Genomic DNA, 15,372 nt, shown 5'->3' on the forward strand with positions numbered 1-15,372 from the left:
CCTGATTTGGAATGTGGAGAATCAAATATAGTATCGTTCAGACCCCCTGCCTAACCGTTTCGGAAAAGCGCCTGACGAGAGTTTCACCCGCATTAAGCAGGCTTTATCAAAGGCACGAGACTGCCAGAAACTTACATCTATAAGTAGATAAGTAAACATCAATCAAAATTCAAACCGGCCAGGCACAGACCAGAGGGAAGATCCCCATATGCTAATCATCTAATGAATGTATTGTCCGGTATCTTTAATTGGTATCTTTAATCGAAGTGTGTGTGGTGTCATGGAGCATACCTACAGCAGAGTCCCAGCAATGCCATGTCATTCCTAGTGTCGGAGACTTGATACATTGATCATTAAAGGAGTAGAGATGCTGGAATTTGTTGAAATAGCTAGTGATGGGTGAATTTATTTGCCAGACGCAAATTAGTTGCACATTTCGATGTTTCTACGCCGGCGAATAAATTCGCAAAATTATTTCACGGGATATTCGCGAATTTTTCGGCAAAATATTTATGCTGGTTCAAAAATACGAAAGTCACTTACCCTTTAAAATATGATCGGTGTACTTATATGTTTACATCAGTATAAGTAAATATCAAGGCAAGATTGCTTCTAGGTGTTCACAATTGTGTGTATATATTAATCGTGAAGTCATATAGGGCATAACCTCTTATTAAACGAGGAAAGAAATACTAGCCTGAAAAGAGTATTGATATTAAACATAAATGTGTGTGATGCTTCCTAGCAGCCTGAATTAATCAGTATAAAAAACAAAAATAAAAGTATAGGCGAAATATATTACATAAACAAAGCACATCAAATCAAACGTCCTGAACATCAAATGAGATACAGTGTATCAATATAGTGTAAATGTATTAAAGAGGGAAAATCTAGACACTGATGGAAAAATCTGTAAAACCGAAAGTACTGGTAATCCATATGAACACTGTTCAATGTGTTCATATGTTCTCGAGTCCATGTGACACCACCTCCATCCAAATTGCTTCCCTGTATTAATACTTCTATGTTTCTGAATGTCTTCACAACAATATGTTGGGAAAGGCAATGATAAATAAAAGTCACTGATGCTTTGATTAGATACGATAACAACGATTATTTTGAATGGGTGCAATTTATTTTAATAATACATTCTATAGTCCTGTGATTTTTAATTGTGGGTGTTGTGAAATTAAATGATGTTAATTAGCTGAAGGTATTTAAGGGATCTAAAAGTAATTTTGTGTTTCTGTGTCAGACACAGTTAAATGATCTCACAAATTCTGTAACCCACATTTCCCAATCTGTATATTATAGAAAACATGATTAATTCTCTCTATTCTACGATGGAAATAAGTTGTTCAACCTCATCTCCATCTTCAAAATCCCTTAATTTAAACCAATGGTTTGGAAGATGTGTGTTTTACAATTTTTAAGCATTTTGTTATGTTTACACTTCCTTTCTCGAGTTAAAAGGGCTGGAAAGATGTTGCTTATACAAACATTATCATTACAAAAATGATACTGATTGATAATATTTTGATAACAGGACTTGTATTTAACCAAAGCATAGCTGTAATGGAGTATTTATTTTAATTCTAAAAATGTTAATTCTGGATGCTTCCAAGGGAATTGTATTTCCTGGCAATCGTGTCCCAACATGAGTCAATTAGTAGGATGCTTTGAAAATACATTCTTATCGTATTCATTGAAAACAGTGATACTTTGTATTATTTCTGTCACGAGTATCTTCATCTTCAAACACACTCTTCTATCTGCTAGCTTCACCATACCTGTGACAGGTAGGCTGGTACTTTTGAAGATAATGTTGAGTTTAGATTTTATTCTACTTCCTTGATTGAGGAAAAACCCACCATATAATAAACTCCTCATTATCAAAAAAGCTTGAAACATTGTCAGTCATGGCGAAAACCCAGGTTATTCTACAAAAGTTTATTATCTACACAAACTCAGCTGACTGTGAGAGAAGTGGTAAGGGAAAGTAACAATGAGACTATAATGACTATCCCTTCAAAAGTACAAACATAAATGAAACCATGAAAAATATGGATTTTTAGATAAAATGTTTTGGCAAAACATGTTTTCTAAACCAACTGTATTGATTAAAATTATGAGCACACTGTTTATTCATTAAAGAATATGTGCTTACAAGATTGATTATTAATATATATATATATATATAGGTATAAGAACTGTTATCCAGAAGGCTTGTGACTTGGGGTTTTCAAGATAAGGGATCTTTCTGTAAAGATACCCTATGTCTGCTAAAAAATCATTTAAACATTAAGGGCCATATTTTTCAAAATTTGAATTTATATCAGTTTTTAAATAATAAAGTCTGAGCAAACTAGAATCCAGGATTTGACCTTATTTATTGTTAAAAAAAGCATGATTTAATCGGATTGAGGACAAACTCAATAAAATCCAGTGAAATCTGAATTGTACGATTTTTTATGGCTTTTTAACGAAAAGCCTGAATTTTTCCGATTTTTACCAGAAGGTTCTGGAATAGTCGGATTTTCCGGCTAATTTTGTTGCAGACCACAGAAACTTTGAAATAGGGACCTCTCCCTTTGACTTATATACAACCTGGACAAGTATGCGATGCCGGATTTTCAGATTGTGACTTTTTCCATCGGTGGTTATAATAAGTCTTGAAAAAATGTTGTTGTTTTTTTTTCCAACTAAAAATTTGGATTTTATTGTAAAGGAAATCATTCTTAAGAAATAGAATGATATTAAATGGACCATGATTTGGCATTTTTAGGGTAATCCGTTTTTGTATAAAGGATCCCATACCTGTACCTAGGAATTGATCAATGCAAATTGATTCACAACAATTTATTTATTTATAATTATTGAATCAGATTGATTCAGAATGGGGATTTGGATTAGTTCTCTAGGAAACTGTGTCGACTGTTAATATTGGATTTAAAAATGGAAAATAACTTTTATTCATTCATTTAGATGTCTGAGATAATGAATCCCTGGAAGGCTTGGACACTATTAAAGGAACAGTAACGTCAAAAAATAAAAGTGTTTTAAAGTAATGAAAATATAATGCAGTGTTGCCCTGCACTAGTAAAACTGCTGTGTTTGCTTCAGAAACACTACTATTGTTTATATAAATAAGCTGCTGTGTAGCAATGGGAGCAGCCATTCAAAGGAGAAAAAGCTCAAGTTACTCAGCAGATAGCAAATAAGCTCTGTCTGTCTTATGGTTTTATCTGTTATCCATGTGTTAACCTGTGCCATATAACTGTTTTTCAATTTCCGCCATTGCTACACAGCAGCTTGTTTATATGAACTATAGTAGTGTTTCTGAAGCAAACAGATCAGTTTTACCAGTGCAGGGCAACAATACATGATATTTTCATTACTTTAAAACACTTACATTTTTTGGTTTTACTGTTCCTTTAAATGTCAGTTTTGATCTTTTAAATTGCCTAAAAAATGTGAGGGAATCTATAAGCTTATTTGATGAATTCAATAAAAATTCCATCAATGGATGAGAGGCTAGAAATCCTGCAGGAATAATATTTTACTATAAATCTGCAGTATTTGTACTATTTTTGTTCAGGAGAACACATAATAAAATCTCCTTTCTCAGCAATAGATAAGTTGGAAGCTAACATTGCCTTTAATTCTACCTTACATGTCCAATGAGGATGTATATGTGCAAGCTGAAAAAAATGTAGCAAAACACAAATGACTACCCAGTGCCAGTGTAACCTCAATTTCAGTTCAATAACTGCCTTCCCAGGTTAGTAGCATTAATTTGAATTTAATTCTGAAAGGTAACGGAAGCCAGTGCAGGGATTGACAGAATGGAGTGGCAGAGGAGGAGTGGTTGCTGAGGTGTATGAGCCTCGCAGCAGTGTTCATTATGGACTGGAGAGGTGACAGTCTCTGGAGGGGAAGGCCAATTAAAAGAGAGTTACAGTAGTCTAGAATTTTGGCAGCATCTTGGGTGATAAATGATGGTATTTTGGATATGTTCCTTAGGTGGAAGTGACATGATTTAATAAGTGAGTGGATATGAGGAGTGAATGACAGGGCAGAATATAGGATAACCCCAAGGCACCGGGCCTGGGGAGAGGGGGTGATAGTGAAATTGTTAACTATGATGGATACTTCTGGGATGTTACTGGTGTTAGTTGGAGGAAAGAGAAAAATTTCAATTTTAGAGAGGTTATACCACGAGACTGCTATAAATCTGATAAAAAAGAAAATACTCCATCTCAAAACTTGCCGAGGTCATGTAGACATTAATGGCACATATACCTTTTACAACTGGAAAATATCACGATCTGTGCTGGGTTTCATACAATAATCAGAATATTTTGTGGTTTTCAGTTGATAATCTGAAATAATTTGTGTTTTCAGGAGTCCAATCTGAAAAAGGGGATGATTCTGATTTTTTCACAATTTAATCAAGTCTTTTCTCACACAAGATTTTTTGAGTTAAGTTATTTATAAATAAAGTAAAAATGTGGATGGGAGTGTATATGTTTTAATAAAATAATGAGAACATTTTGGATTTTAGTAAATAACTAGAACAAGTATAAAAGAAAAACAGTAAATAATGGTAGCATCTTTTTACTATCTAATTCTAGTTCATCTAATCTGCAAACAACAATCTGAATTACTGTACTGTATGTTTTGTAGGTAAAACTATTCTTCTTAATTTTTTGTGTTATTTTGTTCTTTGTGGTAAAGCTGTAAGAGTGATAATACATTTTGTTTTGGAGTTTTCGATGACAGTTGTATTTAAAAAACTGACTCTTTATGAGCAATGAGTAATGCCCTTTAGTATAGATTCATTTAAGAATACTTGTTTATATAGGAGAAACTTGTTTTTTTTATTATCACTGTAACAAACAGCAGTAAGTCACATAGTAAATAGAAGCAAATATACCTTCAGGCAAACATCTTGACAGATTGGGAAGCCACAAAACATAGGCGTTTACAATCTGTTTACAAGCTGTTTGTGCTTATATATCCTCTTTACTGGAAAAACAAATCCAAATCAGCCTTCAAATTACTGTTACAAATGAGGATGTTCACAAGCCATCGTTGACTACGGTTTTAATTACATGATGCAACAATAAAGTGTCTTTATTTTATCTATATTCTGTTAATAATCTTCAAAATGCACAGACAGCACAGCTTTATCTTAACTTATCACAGGCCATGAGACAAAGCTTTTGTATATTGTTCTGTAGATAAAACATTTCAGTCAGGTCAAAGGACATTTAGGTAATATTCAATTCATTCATTATTTCCTTTACCTATTTTTCATAGAGCAGATTATTGATGTGATAGGTTCCCCCCATATTTTGAAGGGAATTATTTTCCTGTCTGATATTCTCTAATTAGAGATGCAAGGTCTCTGGTTGTTAGGCATGTGGATACTAATGGCCATATTAACTACTGATCATTGCAGGACAATCAATTCTGAACAATCCATAATGATCAACAGTAATTATTCCCACAGTGATTTATCAATAAGAATGCTCAAAATACAGTATCAATATCACTGGAAAGCATGAGCTTGCTTCCAACTTAGTGAATTTTTGATTACTATATAAAATGTTGTCATATTGATCAAAATCCACCTTCTCTTTCATTGTAGTCTGTCTATAGCATGTTTACTATCATGCGAAGGGGAAAACTTGGTATCTAAGATCTGCTTTTTTGTAATTTATTAAAAAACAACAATGTGTGTGCTCCTGCTCTTTAGACATGAAAAATGTATTTGATATAGTATAGGGCCCATTTACTAATTGCGATATGTTTCACGAATCTCAAAAAATATGTGGTCTTCTAGAATTAATAAAAAGTTATAAAAATTCTAAATGTATTAAGTATAAAAAGCTTGAAAACCTTTAATGCCATGTAAAAGTTGTCAAGGTCCTATGACAATCAATCAAAGCTGCACTGATCTTATTGGACCTCTTTAAATAAATTAGGACTTTTAGAGCTTTTTCAGATTTTTTTTTAAATTTTTCAAAGGTTTTTGAGGTAACCTTATTTTAGACAATCATTCAGTGCCTTTTTCATTCTTATTTTCTATATTCAGATCTTTTACTAAATTCAATAAAGAGTTTGTGAGTTTAGTCTTAGTTTCAAAAACCTCTAAAACCACTAAAATCTAACGTTCAATAAATAAGCCTCCACGACCAAGATATGAAAGCATAAAACAAAGTCCTTTTTATATATGGAAGCTATTTACGTTATCATCAAGACATCATTTGGACATATACGTGTTCTATTCCTGTTACTGGAAAAAACACAATGAACATCGAAAAGCTGTTCTTCCCAGGAGAATATTGTAGTATTCAGAACATATATCTCTAGCCACCAGATGTCCCCATAGGCATTACATTCTAAGGATTCATCTTATTTGTATAAGATTTATATAAAATGGACTTGATTCAACAGAGTCTTTAAATCTTCTGACACACAGTAGTAATAAGCACTTCAAGATCAACATTTTATTTATGATTCTGAAACAACAAATAATATATTGAGGCTCATTCATTAAGAATTGCATTTTAGTGATTGTAAAGCTTTTTGAAACCACGATTAAACTCTATTTCTCTAAAACCACTAATGCCATGAAAGTTATTAAAAGGTCTGATTATAAAAAGTATGACCAAAAAAATGCTGAACAATGCACTAAAAAATAAAAATCTCTGAAATCTCTGAAATCTCTAAAATATTAATTTTTTGGACATTTACTAGTGGAAAAGAATGGAAAAACCTCTAAGTCTAAATGTTGAAAAAAGGTCCAATAGGATTAGTGTAGCTCAGGTTTGATAAAAGCTTGATAAAGGGCTCAGTGGAGTCTGAAAGGTGGCCCTTGATTTGTATGAAAATGGGCTGAATAAATTATGGATTTAATTTTCTTTATCAGAGTGCTACTGGTTTTATTTTATATTTAATAGAATTAGTGTCACATTGACTTCTATAGAACTACTTTTACTTGGAGGAGTTTTGTATTAGAGTATTTCAGGGGTTTTACACTGAAGTAATCTTGAATTTTTAGAGTTTTAGAGAAATGTAAAAAAAAACAACTTGATATTTTACAGAAAATTCACACAATTTGTGAAAAAAATTTAAATCTGAGTTTTAGTAAATCACCACGGAGAGTGTATAGTAAATGCTGTTACATATCTTATCCACTAGCATAATAACACACAGTGCATAGTTCATTGCTAGACAAGTTGACTTTGAAATCTGTAGATCAAAAGGAAGATCATCCTTATTAACTGTCTAACTGAATTCTTATTACATGCTACTAAGGACTGTTATTTGGCTTCTAATATATTAATATTTCAAAAATATATATATAAACAGAAGGACTTTATAACATACAGTGCATCTGATGACATAATAGGAATGCTACATATACTATACACAATGAATAGAGGCCAATTTAAAAAAAACTCCAGGGTTAACTCAACCAAGGTGTTTGTGAACTACCCTTTAAAATGAATATATTGTATCATTGCACAGGATACAAATTATATATTTTTTGTCATATTATTGTGAGGTATTTGGAAATGTTTTATGGTTTTATAAGTTGAATTTAGTTAACTGAATTCCTTTTTTTTAGCACCTTTAACAGATAAACCACCAAAGCTACTACAGCCATTGGAAAACAAACTGACAATCCAAGAGGCACAGATTGGTAAGTCCTCTATTATTCTCTTATATTGAACCTGTATGTCAAGTCTGTAAATGGTGGAATGGAGTTAATTGACATGTATAACATAATCTGAAAATGCTGTATAGAGGCAAATCTAGAGAAAAACACAACGACAACACAACTCAGATCTATAATGTTTAATTTAAAAAAAATCCAGTGTAAAAATTATTTATTGAATTGTGAAGAGATTGAGTTTACAATATGCTTGAATTGAAACTTTTCTTGCAAAATTTTGCAAAAATGTTTTGCAAAACTTCCCTAACAAGAATATATCTAAAGAAATGCAAAACCGGAAGCCCAGTGCTCTAATGTTTTTTATTATATGCAATATAGATTTTACATTTAAAAAAATGTGCATTTGAATGTTCCACTGCTATCTTCTAAATACAATTTAGAAGATAGTATTGTCCCTTAAAGGAGAACTAATAATGCTTTACATTATGTTTTGAGATTTCATTTCAGTTCAAAGCAACCACATACCTTTAGTAGGGACGCTCTAAAAATCCAAATATGTCCCCAGTAACTCCCAATCTTTTTTACCATGTATCTATAACATGCAAACCTAATTTTCTCTGTGATGATTTGCAACAACCCTTGTGCTTGGCATCTCAACAGCTGCTCAGACAACACTGAGCATGGGACTGAGCATGGGCAGTGCCTAAAATAAATCTAAGATGATAAATTTCAGTGCACATCTTTGAAGGTCTCATCATTACTCGTATTTGATACTGTATAAAACTATATAATACACAAAAGCCATGAATATCCTGTAAATTAGATCCTTATGAATGGTGACTAGTGATGTCATCGGTTATAAATGGTGAATAGTGATGTCATTTTTGTCACATGGCTCACTAAAACTTGTGTATTATAATAAATAAAGGACCCCTTGTTGGAAAATATGAGGATATTAGAAGTAACCTCGGGGTTCCATGACCTGTATAAAAGCATTTATATGGTCATGGAACTCCTTGATGACTTATAATATCCTTATATTTTACAATAGGGGGTACTTTATTCACTATATACAACACTTTATAAGCTATAGGCTGGTGCAGTAAGTATAGTATACAGTATATAGTAAAGCATATCTACCCATTTTTGTTTTTAGGGTTTAATTCTCCTTTATTGCAAATTACATCACAGTTCTATGGGGCAGACTTACTAAAGGCCAAAGTGGCTGTCACTGGTGAAAACTCACCAGAAATGCAATCTGCAGGGAGATCACCAATTTACTAACAGGCATAGAGGACAATTCACTAGCGTCAGAGGACATTGTTAACAAATTTTTTAGCCCTTTCACCAGGTGAATTTTCACACAGGTGAACGATCGTTACACCACAAATTCACTAAAGTGTGAATTTTACAAAACGTTACCTCTTTCGAGTTTTCTTCACCACCTTAGATCTGGCAAACTGATAAGATAATGGTATTTGCCCCCAAGAGAGCTGAAAAGCAGGAAGTAGTGTTCTGGCTATTATGTTACACATCCACTCACTCCAGCCTTTATACATTACATTTTTGCCTAACTAACAATATTAGATACATTTTTTATTTTGCACAGACTGTCTATTTACCCTGTTTTTATTTTTATGCTGAACAATTCCATTAAAATCAACCATGTTATTGTACCCGAGCAAACATATTGGGGGTTAATTATAAAGTTTGCACAGCACATATTTATTCGCAAATGCTTGTATTGGCCATGCTTTTTCCTAAACACTAATAAATTCCACTGCTTTGCCCGTCTTTTCTGTTTTTTTGCGCATTCACATTGTGAATACATTTTCGCAAATCAGACGGGTGTTTGTGAGTGCGCCCACTGTGCGAGGTTGCTGTACGTGAAAATATGATTGACTGTAACTTAAATTCTCAATTTGTGAAACTGTTTTGTGAATATTTTCTCCACCACCAAAATTGTGGTGCAGAGTGTACACATAAATATTCGCAATTTGCGATTTTTACATATTTAAAAAGCTCTTATAGACAATCACACTGTGAAACAAAAATTGCAATTCTCTTTGCACACTCTTATTCAGCTTTATAAATATAGCCATGCGCAGGGTAAATATATTCACTGTGAGAACAAATCTGCCCAGCGCAAAGTTTATAAATGAGCCCCATTGCCTTTTATTACTTATGGGGTTAGGGTTTTGCATGTGTATCAAAAAGGGCTTTAACCTGTGGCCCTATCACTGCCCCTATCACTCCAGCTCATTTGCAATATGCAGATTACGAAAGGTGAACTTTGTAAAATATAAAGTATATAGAAAACAGTATACAGAACCCTAAGTAGAGGAATGTGTGTACATTTAATTAATAAGATAAAGTGCATTCTATTATAGTATTTTTCACTCTCTGAGGTCATCTGAAGTCTCTCTTTTGCTTGAAAAATTAAACACATTCAAAAGAAAAAATACTTTTAATCAATGTTCTTTGTATAAAAGTTGGTAGAAAGAGAAATCTTCAGAGTTTAAGAACAATAGAATTAAACTCACTGAACATACGCAAATGTTTGTTCCAATTAAGTTGGTTTTAGAAGCATATTTGACAAATGGATGTTAATTTTTTTTTCTTTCTTTTTGCACGGAAGAAGCATTTATAAAGGAGCATTAGTATTGGTTAGCTTGCTTGCTATTTTTTTTTCAGCTAACATAATCGAACTGCATTGTGTTTCCTTTGTTATTAGATAATGAATTGATGATATTGAAGTTATGAAAGTCTTTTTTGAATATTTTTCTTTTCCCTGTGCAATTTTTTTTAAGTTTCACACTCAATGACTTCTGCAAATCCCTTCTAAATTTCTAAAACTTCTATCTAATTATTAATGGACTATATCTTTAGTCTCTTCAGGCATGTATTTAGTATGTATCAAGTTTTTAACAGGCAACAATTAACATACCTTTAAACTTTCTTCTTCCATTCAACAAGGGTTGAGTAATGCTAGTACAATTGCAAAATTTGCATACATGGATAGTTCCGTTGTGATTAAAACTATTACCATGCCCAAATGTCTTCTAGATCAAGCTCTTTCCATCAATTGAATTTCCTCTTTGAAATTTCCATTGTGAATAAGTACACTGGTATAATGGTAGCAGGTGCCGTCAGAGGGGGACAACAAAACAACAACAAATAATTGCAGACATCAGTGTAGAAATAATGTTTTTACATTAAAAAAACAATGTTTAATTAATTAAGACAGATAAAATAAAAATACTATTTATTTTGTTGTGTTTATTGTAGTCTATAAATGATACACACACACACACACACTCACACACTTATATATATGTAAGAGAAGAAGAAACAGAAAATACATGGAAGAACATTTATATGAAAGTACATTTTCCTTTAATTTCCCTTTTTTAAATGTAACAGATACATTGCATATTTTTTCCAATGAAAAGAGCTTAAAAAAGAGGGAGAGAGGTCTTTATACTTTTTAAAGTATTTGGATTCAACTACAAACCTAGTTATAATGTAACTAGCATTGCTTAGTAGCCCAGATCTATTCACTGACAGACTGAACAAGGCATATAATAGAGTGAGTGTTGACGCTAGAAGAACTCAGAGGGGAACCAGCATTACACAGCATCTTGCTCAGTTAGCCACAAAGAATTGCTGACAGCTTCTCTGGATGCTTAAAGTCCTTAATAGCTGCTTCTATGAAGTTTCTCTAGTCTTCAGTTGCAGTGCCATGTGAATTGTTGTCTCTTCTTAAGACTAACATAAAAAAATACAAATTGGATGCAGTTTCACTTATATACAAGTCAGTTTCTACATTTTTCTTCAGCTGTTGATTACAGAAGCAGCTATGTATTCCTTATGGATGCCTACGATGCAGCCTATCCACCCAACTGAGTGGTTTTTTTTGTGCTTTATTTTTAAAATTTTGGTTCCTTTGTTTTTAAAATAGAATTTCCTTTAGAAGCAACTTTACTATAGGTTAAGTGGCCTGCCTCTGACACCCCGTCTCATACTAGAGAGCTTGATATAAATCTTCCACTAACTCCTTGAAGAGTGGGACAAGTCACTTAAGGGTTCCGTTTACAACACTACTGGGGGCAAGTGCAAGAGCACTTAGGGGTGCATCAATATTCCTCTTAATACTCATATAAGTAGCATTTGTGACCAGGGGTCTGCTGCTACATATCTGCAGCCAGAACCAGATCAAAAATTGTCACTTATCACTTGATAAAAGGACTTAGCTGGGGATTCACCCAATAAAGGACTGCAGCTAAAGTAACTGCTTTTGATTGCTGTAAACTTACTATTTAGTACTTTAAGTTTGGCAAATTTTAAAAGAGAAAAGCTATGCATTAATATTTTATTTTCTCCCTTAGATGGTGCAATCTAATCATTAACTCATTCACTAAGAGGAATTTATCATGCATTTGTAAAATATGTCATAAACTAGGACCCACATTATGAAAATGAACCAATATGTTAATGGAAACATTTTCAGAGGTGAAGATTTGAATGACATATAGGGTGAGATCTCTGATTGCCCATTGGAATATTTATCTGCAGTCCCAAAAATACAGGTATAATATCCAAAATTCTTGGCGTTTCCAGATAAGGGATGTTTCTATATTTCGTATCACCATACCTTAACTCTGCTGAAAAGGTATTTAAACACAACCTAAATAGTGTTAGGGTTATAGGGGCTTTTAACATAAACCCAATATTTCCAATAAATCCATTATTATGGATTTATTCAGCTTAGTTACCATCAAGTACAATGTCCTGTTTTATTATTACAGAGAAAAAGAAAAAATACTTTAAATGGGCTCTGTTGAAAATAGCCTTCCCAAAATTCAGAAATCTTTGGGTCACAGGCTTCCGGATAAGGTATCCCATACCTGTATTCGTGTATAACAATCTTCTGTTTATCTTGTTAGCAATAGTATGGAGTATTCCTTGGCATGTTATGAAAATTTCTTTTGGGAGTTTCCCTATTGATTGATGTTTGATGACAAAGGGAGCAGCAGATGTCTAATGACACACGAGGAAGCAGATAAACTGGTCACACAAACAACAAAGCAAATATTTCTCACACTCAATCAGTTTTCTTTTGAGTATATATAAAATTTACATAAAAACTACAGTGTATTTCTTTGCATCATCCAAACATACTGTATCAGTAAATTGTGATTTTGTCAGGGAAATCTGCAAACTGAATCATATAATGGTCTCACACAGCTTTGAAATATTCAGTTACTTTTAAAGACTATTATAAATCTTTAGTCATTAGTGGATTAGACAGCGAGATCAACCTCTACGTTTTTTTCCATCACTGTCTACTTGGATATCTCCTTGGAGACTAAAAGCATATAAGCTTTCTTAGTTAAATGTATTGCTTGTCTGATATTAATGTCAAGATGGCACTTTCATACAGATTGTTGTATATGATGTTAAATCGGCTTCTTTTTGCCAACCCTTATATTTACTATATATGGAAGCCTCCATTGTTTTGACAGATTTATAGGAATAAAACCAGCATGTGATAAATTCAGTCATGTTTCGAGTTTTGGTCTTCTGAGAATCCTAGTTTTGAGCTATTTTTGGCTTTCATTCAAGAGCAGGAAGATTTATTTGAAAGAAAAAATCCACGTGGTTTGATCAATGTAGGCCACAGAGCCTGTTAGCATTTCACGGTGCTTCTAAACCTTTCAACTCTGATACATTTTCAAGTTGTTGCAAACTTTCCAACTTCGTTTTTTTTTAATGCTCTTTTAAAAACTTGTCCAACAGCCTTTCTTCTTTCAGCACAGTTTTACAAAAACTCAATGTCTTATGTAAAAAGGCTAATGCCCAATGTATTTTCCTTTGTCAGAGGAATAATTCATCCAAACTCAGTTAGATGTTTATAAAGTTTATTACACTTCTAGGTGTAATATTTGTTTTCAATGGATAGAAAGTATAATGTAAGTATGATATAATAATATAATAAAGTAATTTCTTATGTCGTTGCTACAATAAATTATACCTACTTTCATTGACAGCAGAAAAAAGAAATTAGGCTGGGGGAATTCATTAACAAAACAATAGAATATCTTAAATGAAAACAAAACCCATACTCTAAATCCAGGTCCCCTCCAATGATCTCCCTATTGCTCTCTCCACAAACTACTTCTTACTGCAAAAGTGTACCTTTTGGTGTAGCGGATATAAAAATAGAGAGTGCAGTGGGTTTGACAGATGCCATCTAGCTGTCCTGATGGTTGGAACATATTATACACATTCCACTAAATATTATGGTAAGGTATTGTAATTCTCATTCTCAAATTGCTGTTGGTGATTTCAACAAAACTGAAGTTAAGAATTGATAGCTTAATTTGCGCGATTCGGCGCCAGCGAATAAATTCGCAAAACGCCTGCGAAAATTTGCGGCAAAAATTCGCCGGTGTCAAAAAAAAAATTTCGGAAAAAAAGGACGCCGGCGTCAAAACCAGGCGCCGGTGTCAAAAACGAGATGCCAGCGACGCTTTGCGAATTTCTCGCCGTTCGGCGAAGCGAAAAGGCGCAAATTCGCCCATCACTACTCCTTATAAAGGGAAGTGCAGGGGTTGCTCACATCCTGCCTGTGTGCTGTTTAGGCAACATGAATTTGTTTCTACTTTGAATAAACTTGCAATTTAAAAAAAACACAAATGTTCGCTTATTTTTTGCTTATTTATGAAAATATCTGAATGTAAAAAACTTGATTGAATACAATTGTGAAAAAACTCAAATACCTCTAAGCCTATAATATAGTTATTAGGCATTATAGGCATAAAGCGTGCCTGTCACCCACACATAAAACGCTGTATAATGAAAGTCCTTTCCAAATTAAACATGAAACCTAAATGATTTTTTTCTTAAAAATGTCCATACCTTTTATAAACTAATTTAAAAGTTTTAGGTGTCAATCATATATTGCCTGACCCTTCTCTATGTCTCTGAGTACTGAGTAAAGTCAATGAGCATAAGTTAGATCTTGGGGGTTTATATACTAAACTACGAATGCAAAAATCATGAATTTTTCAGAATTTATTAAACCCAAAGAATGGAAAAGTTTGAATCTGAAAATCCAGCATCTCAGACCTGTCGAGGTGTCAAATAAGTCAATGGGAGAAGTCCCAATGATTTTTTGATGTGCGCTGGGTTTCAGAGTTTTCTGAGTTTTCGGATGAAAATTACGAGAAAAACTCGAAAATCATGGAAATCAGATGAAAAAGTCAGAAAAGTTTGTGAAAATCTGATTTTTTTACCGCAAAGCAAATTTCTGGAAAAATGTAATGATAAATAAGCGTAAAAAACCAGAGCGGATTTGACTGGAATTTGTAGCAGAGAATATTGAGATAAATTCGGACTTATAAAATAAATAACCCCCTTAAGTTTAGGTTAAAGTGATGTTGACCAACTTTAGCTCATCTTTATTGGATGTAACATTGTCATCAAAATACTATTATGCATATGAATTTTGTCACTGGTTTGTAGTTCAGGTTTGTAATTTAGTGTTGTACCTTGGTATCTATTTACCAAGATGTTTTTTTATTATGCCCTTATCTGTTTATATGCCTCTCTTGTTCATGTCTTCTGAAGCATCTCTTCTATCATATTACAGTAAAGCAGTTTTAATATTTGCATCCATCTCA

The 15,372-nt window shown here is 33.0% G+C and overlaps 1 protein-coding gene across 1 annotated transcript in view; it reads left to right on the forward strand.

Annotated features, from left to right (window-relative positions):
• Window positions 1-15,372, forward strand: part of il1rapl1.S (interleukin 1 receptor accessory protein like 1 S homeolog) — a 707,139-nt gene that overhangs the window by 552,086 nt on the left and 139,681 nt on the right. Inside the window, exon 6 of the mRNA XM_041583301.1 lies at window positions 7,640-7,714. Within this exon, the coding sequence (XP_041439235.1) occupies window positions 7,640-7,714 (75 nt within the window). The remainder of the gene's footprint in view (window positions 1-7,639; window positions 7,715-15,372) is intronic.

Source organism: Xenopus laevis, chromosome 2S, assembly GCF_017654675.1.
Source record: "Xenopus laevis strain J_2021 chromosome 2S, Xenopus_laevis_v10.1, whole genome shotgun sequence".
Taxonomy (NCBI): domain Eukaryota; kingdom Metazoa; phylum Chordata; class Amphibia; order Anura; family Pipidae; genus Xenopus; species Xenopus laevis.